The 6,000-nt window shown below is 39.5% G+C and overlaps 1 protein-coding gene across 5 annotated transcripts in view; it reads right to left on the bottom strand.

Annotated features, from left to right (window-relative positions):
* Positions 1-2,218: 2,218 nt before the first annotated feature.
* BPGM (bisphosphoglycerate mutase) overlaps positions 2,219-6,000 on the bottom strand; it is a 50,501-nt gene continuing 46,719 nt past the window's right edge. For all 5 annotated transcript variants that reach the window (XM_055284079.2, XM_055284076.2, XM_055284078.2 and 2 more), the window contains one exon: positions 2,219-3,171. In XM_055284079.2, the coding sequence (XP_055140054.1) occupies positions 2,993-3,171 (179 nt within the window). In that variant the 3' untranslated portion in view covers positions 2,219-2,992. The remainder of the gene's footprint in view (positions 3,172-6,000) is intronic.

The raw sequence follows: 6,000 nt of genomic DNA, 5'->3' as shown, positions 1-6,000 counted from the left end.
TATATACAAGTCGAAATTCCAGGCCAGGAGACAAATAACCACTGTTATTAATGTGCACATTGGGAACTGCATTTTAATAAAAGTGGTCACAACCTGGGATGAGAAATATCTTGCAAATGTTGAGCAAAAGAGTCTGGTTGAGCTTGGAAATAGATCATCACATTCATCTTCCTTGCACGCTTTATCAAGGAAAAATACATTAGACATAATGTATTCTAACCAAGGATATTTTGTTAATTTGATGCCCATATTGGTACTACACAATGCAAAATCAATCATCTCAGCCTGGGCAGAGGAGACATGCATAGCTGGCTCCAGGGAAAGACCAAACTGGCAACAGGATAGGCTGCCCCCTCCAAGGACCTAATTCCTTTTTCTTTTTTTTTTTTTTTTTTAGGTAGAGACAAGGTCTTGCTATGTTGCCTAGGCTGGTCTCGAATTTCTCAGCTCGAGCAATCCTCCTGCCTCAGCCTCCCAGAGTGCTGGGATTACAGGCATGAGCCACCACGGCTGGGCTGGTCATTGTCATCCCTCTTTTATAGGAGAAAATAAATCCCTAATTTCTGTCCCAGCCTCAGAACAAAAGGATGCCAAGATTAGGATAGAGAATAAGCAGCCTTCAAGATTCCTGCATCAGAAATTCTGGATAAACTGCTAACAATGCAAAGAAAACAGGTTCACTAGGTGATCCTAAGGTTGAAGTACTGGAGTTGTTAACTAATTTTAAGTGACATTTAAAAAAATGTCTTGGCCAGGCACGGTGGCTCACGCCTGTAATCCCAGCACTTTGGCAGGCCGAGGAGGGTGGATCACGAGGTCAGGAGATCAAGACCATCCTGGCTAGCATGGTGAAACCCCATCTCTACTAAAAATACAAAAAATTAGCCAGGTGTGGTGGGGGGTGCCTGTAGTCCCAGCTACTCGGGAGGCTGAGGCAGGAGAATGGCATGAACCTGGGAGGTGGAGCTTGCAGTGAGCTGAGGTCGTGCCACTGCACTCCGGCCTAGGCAAAAGTGTGAGACTCCATCTCAAAAAAAAAAGTCTCTTCTGTTCATATTTTTTCAGCCAAGATCTCAAAAACAGTAAGACCAAATTGTATCATAGAGTACTGTATCAGCAAAAATCATCCTTTTCTTGGGAAGCCTGTGAGATTCTAAAGTGACTGGATACGACAGTTGCTTTGTATGCAGAACCACATCATACTGCCAGAAGGTTCCCTGGAAGAAGATACCTAGATGCAGGACAGTGGAAGAATCCAACTCTAGGATCTCGAAGTACATTAAGACATGGTCACCCCTTGGGCTGGAAAACTCAGAGGCCAGTTCCAGAGATGATGATATTCCAAAATGGTGTGAATATCACTATGGCAGCCTAGCCATAGGTTTGGAATTCTACGAACATCTGGTAGTTGCATTGTTGACCCTGATATTTGAATTCTAGAGTATTACTTGGTTAATCAACATCACTAAAATGAAGGGGCTATACTAGAGAAACCAATAGTAGGTAATAAATGTAAAGCATCCACATTCCGTGTCCTTATGCATCACAGATGTGGCCAGCTGCAGGCAAAGCAGGTTCATTTCTTCTTTTCAACCATCTTCTTTGGCTAATCTTTGAAAGTCTTGCGTTAATAATCAAATGGAGATAAAGCAGTAGCAAAAATACTTTAAAGTTAGTATTCTTCAAATGCCAATTGTACTATAAAGTGGATAAAAATAAATTAATCCAATGAAAAACCATGAAAAAAATGGAAAATATCTATAACAGGTATTATAGCTACAAATGTTTTACATGACTTTATCATCGAAATATATGTGACCTGCTTTGAAACAGAGTCAATGCCTTAAAGAAATGATGACCTACATACCCACAGCATCTAAAACATAGTGCAGAAGAGTATCATTAAGACAGATAAGCAATCGTGTCCATGGCCTACCCTGACTGCTCTGTGCTACATACCATAATCTTTTGCCATCAGTTAATGAACAAATTTATGTCACAAGCCCCAATATACCATTCCCTCTGCTTATGTGAATAAAGTTACATGCACTGTATTCTACCTTCCCTGCTTCATGCTTCAACATATAGAAAATCATGAGTGTCTGTTGTGTTGAAATAAGTGCAATTCTTTGAGTGTTACAGGAAGGTATGAGTCAAAGACTAGTTTAGAAGCCTACCTAAAATTCACCAAACACATGGAGACACTTTGGGGATGCCATTTTCAGTCACGTTATTATCAGGAACTTTATTTTTAAATTACAGGTACCCAAACATTAAAGTTCAAAAAATTAAAACAAACCAAAATGAGAACCTCAACAGCCATAGTTGTCTATTCGCTGCTTATTTTTGTGGCCAAAGAGGAATTCTACTAAATGTCAAATGAAGGATGTCTCTAAACTAGAAGACAAGTTAAAGGGCCTTGTTGTCATTTCTGTCATTGTGGTGGTGGTTGTTGGCTTTCTTGGAGAAATATATCTGTGACTTTCTCAACTAATGGGCCTCTGGCCTTAATTATCAAAGCATCCCTTTTCCTAGAGGAAAAGACTAGTAATAAATACATATGGTATATTATCTAATATCCTTTACTGTTATCCCAGAAAATCTTACTAAATATTAAAGTGAACTACTGATTGGAATAGTGCCTGTCAATGGTGACTCAATAATGATTTCTTGAATGATAAATACCTTTAACTTCATCTCTACTTGTTGCTCTCCCATCTCAGAAACTTATGACCTTCATTAAACCCCACTAGTTACTAGTTTAGTGACCGACTAGGGGGCTAGCAGGAAAGCTAACTCATAAGGCTATGACATAAGCACTGAGGCATCCTAAAGCCTTATCTGGGCCACAAAAGTTACCTAGTTACCTATACAAACTCTACTCCATAGCCTAGCTCTGGAAAATCGGGGAAAAAGAGAGAGAGTTCAGCACCCATAACACACTCCTATGCCACTTCTTTTGCATTTCTTCTTAGCCAACAGTTGAGAAAGACTATTTTTTAGCTTGTTTCACTTTTCCTTGATCTTCTACTTTCTTAATGGCTGCTTGGATCGCCTCTTGGTCACCCAGGAACTGATGAGGCCCAACAGCACGCAGGTTTTCATCCAATTCCAGAAGAATGGGGACTCCAGTAGGAAGAGTAATATTGATGATGTCTTCATCTGAGATACCTGTTTATCAGGACAGGAATAGACCAGGTGTTAAAACACAACTCAGGAGGAAGTTCTGTTTAATTATATAACTGCACTTTAATCCCATTTAACTGTGTGCCTGAAACATGCAGGTACTGAGGGATTCCAGCTATAATTCCTGGAAGCCAGGAACTTTCCAGAAATTACAAGAAAAAAGGCTTAGAGATTCACAGCAAGTGCTACATCAGGACAGTAGATACCTTTTCGGACAATCTGTTCCTGTTTCCTATCTAAATCTGAAACGAAGGAAAATTATTTTCTCTATGCCCACATTTGTGTTACTAGTTTTCCAAGGAATCAGGTAATCTTGAAACATCAGAAAGTGAACCAGGAGCGTTGTCTGTATTTCTCCTTTTATGTGTTGTACCCAGGCTGGTACTAAAATTAGGACTTTTCGCTAGTCTCTAAATCTAGTTCATTTGCTTAGAATGTGTTTGGTTTTCCCACACTAAGTGAGCTTGCAATACCCTGAGCTAGATCCAGTCCAGCAGGAATGCTTTCCTAGGTGCTTAGAAAGCACAGTCGAGGGAAACACGAAGGGATTTTACAGTGTGCCTGTGAACAGGGCTCGCTCTCCTATGGTCCCTGAACATTCCAGCTGCTAAAAAAGGAAGGTATATATAAAACAGAAGCCACCTTTAGCCCTTTTTAAAGTACAACTGAATTACAGGTAATTCAACTTGGACCAGAAGAGCTGTAGTTGTAGTAGCAGTGGTAGTAATAATATTCTTTATTATTATAAGTACTTTTAACAATAAACAGCTAACATGTCCTGAGTTCATATTTCATGCCAGGTACTCTTTTAAGCATTTTGTATGTATTAACTCATTTAATCATCATTGCAATCCTATGACGACATATTATTTCTCCATATAACAAGTTCTGGCACAGAGAGGTTAAGTAAACAATTATCACACAGAGAGTAAATGGCAGAGCCTGGATTTAAACCTAGGGGTCTGTACCTGCTGTATAATGTAACTCCTCTCAAGTTTCTGATCAAAGTGAGCAAAGGGAAGGCATGAGAAAGAGATGAAGTTCAACAAGCTAAAAGACAACTGAAAGTATTCAAATTGTCTACTTTAAAAACATTCCTTTATTAATCACATAGACTTCTAAATTCTAACCATATGCTTCCTGTTCTATATTAACAGAAAGGACCTAGGTGGAACAAGTTCAGGGGAGTCCAAGGGTCTGTCTTTACTTGAGGGCGACAGAATAAGTTGTTGTCAGTTAGTAATCAATGCACATTTTCATTTTAATTAGCCATTGATCCTAACTGTGAGCACCAGCCAAACAGTCACAGAATCGTAGCACTGGATCCTAACTGCTGGGGTGGCTTTTTATTAGAATTTCATGTCAAGGCCTAGAAGAGCTACCTAATAACTCTTATACACAAACTATCCATACTCAACTATGAAAAATTGAAAGGATCTTAACTCGGAAGACACAGTCTCTTCCAAGTAAGTGTACTGTCCCATCACCTCCCCCACCAGTCCCCCTTCAATGCACTATGCAATTTTAGGCAAGTAACAACTTCTCTGGACCTCCAATTCTTCTGTCAATTAAAAAAGAAAGAAAGAAAAGAAACACACACTCTTCCTTTGCCAGCATTTTAAAGGATTGTGGGATAAAAGGGGTGGCTTAAAAGAGAACATACATGAAAAAAGGGTAGCACAATAAGTGTTTCTTCTTTCTCTATTAGGAATTCCCTTCTAGGTAGAAGATTTAAAGGGAAGGCTACTAAGATACTCCTTTGCCCTGCCAAGCCCCACCCTCACACTGCAACCTTACAGAAGATTACCATCACAAGCTACAGCTGCTGAGAACAAATCTATACAGACCAGACCTCTAGCTGTTTAGCAGGGAGATGACTGCTCTAGATTCTAAGCACCTTCTGGCTTCAACAGGTCAGAAATGTCAGCTAGCTGCACAACAGCCACCACAAACATCCCTTGGAAAGAGCAGGAGGGGTAGTCAACAGCCTGTTGTTTGGAGTCAGGTGACCACTGAGCCTTTCAAATCCAACAGTGCTCACTCCCAAATCCAGGGGAAGCTCTGGAGGTCTCCAAACCTAACTCACTCACTAACTAGTAACTGAGGGCCCTTTATGTTCCTAGTACTCTGTGGAAGAACATGTGTGAGTGACTTGGCCAAGATTTTACCTCCAATGAACTATTTCTTCATTTATAAAATGAGTCCCTCTAGCACCAACATTCCTTTATTTTATTCTTAATGGTTAAGAAAAGCGGAGGCACCTTAGAGACACAAGAGCATGAGGACATTGAGTACTGTTTATATTCATCTACTGTGCAAGGACCATGCTTTATCTGTTTCCAGAGTCTATAAGCATATTGCTCACTCAATTGGAGAGAAAAATGGATTTTATAGATTTCTCCAAATAATCTAAATTTTCACTATACAAAATTAATTTATTAAAAGATAACAAAAGTGACCATGTTTGACTAAAGTTTACCAGAAGTAGAAACTATGAGTGTACATATCTATCAGCATCTTGGATTCACCACTCATAGATGTGTGCCTTTGCAGTGTCACCAACTATTAATCTTAAGTTCTTGAACCTAGGACTTTATTGTAGAATGACTGAACATTCTAATTCTATTCAACATTGTATTTAAGATCCTAGCCAGGGCAACTAGGCAAGACAATGAAATAAAAGGCACCCAGATTGGAAAGGAAGAAGTAAAACCATCTCTATTTGCAGATAGTATGATCCCACCAAAAACCTGTTAGAACTAATAAACTCAGCAAGGCTGCAGGATACAAGAACAACACAGAAAAGAAAATTGG

This window comes from Symphalangus syndactylus, chromosome 6 (genome assembly GCF_028878055.3).
Source record: "Symphalangus syndactylus isolate Jambi chromosome 6, NHGRI_mSymSyn1-v2.1_pri, whole genome shotgun sequence".
NCBI lineage: Eukaryota > Metazoa > Chordata > Mammalia > Primates > Hylobatidae > Symphalangus > Symphalangus syndactylus.
This window is presented reverse-complemented; position numbering and strand designations above follow the sequence as displayed.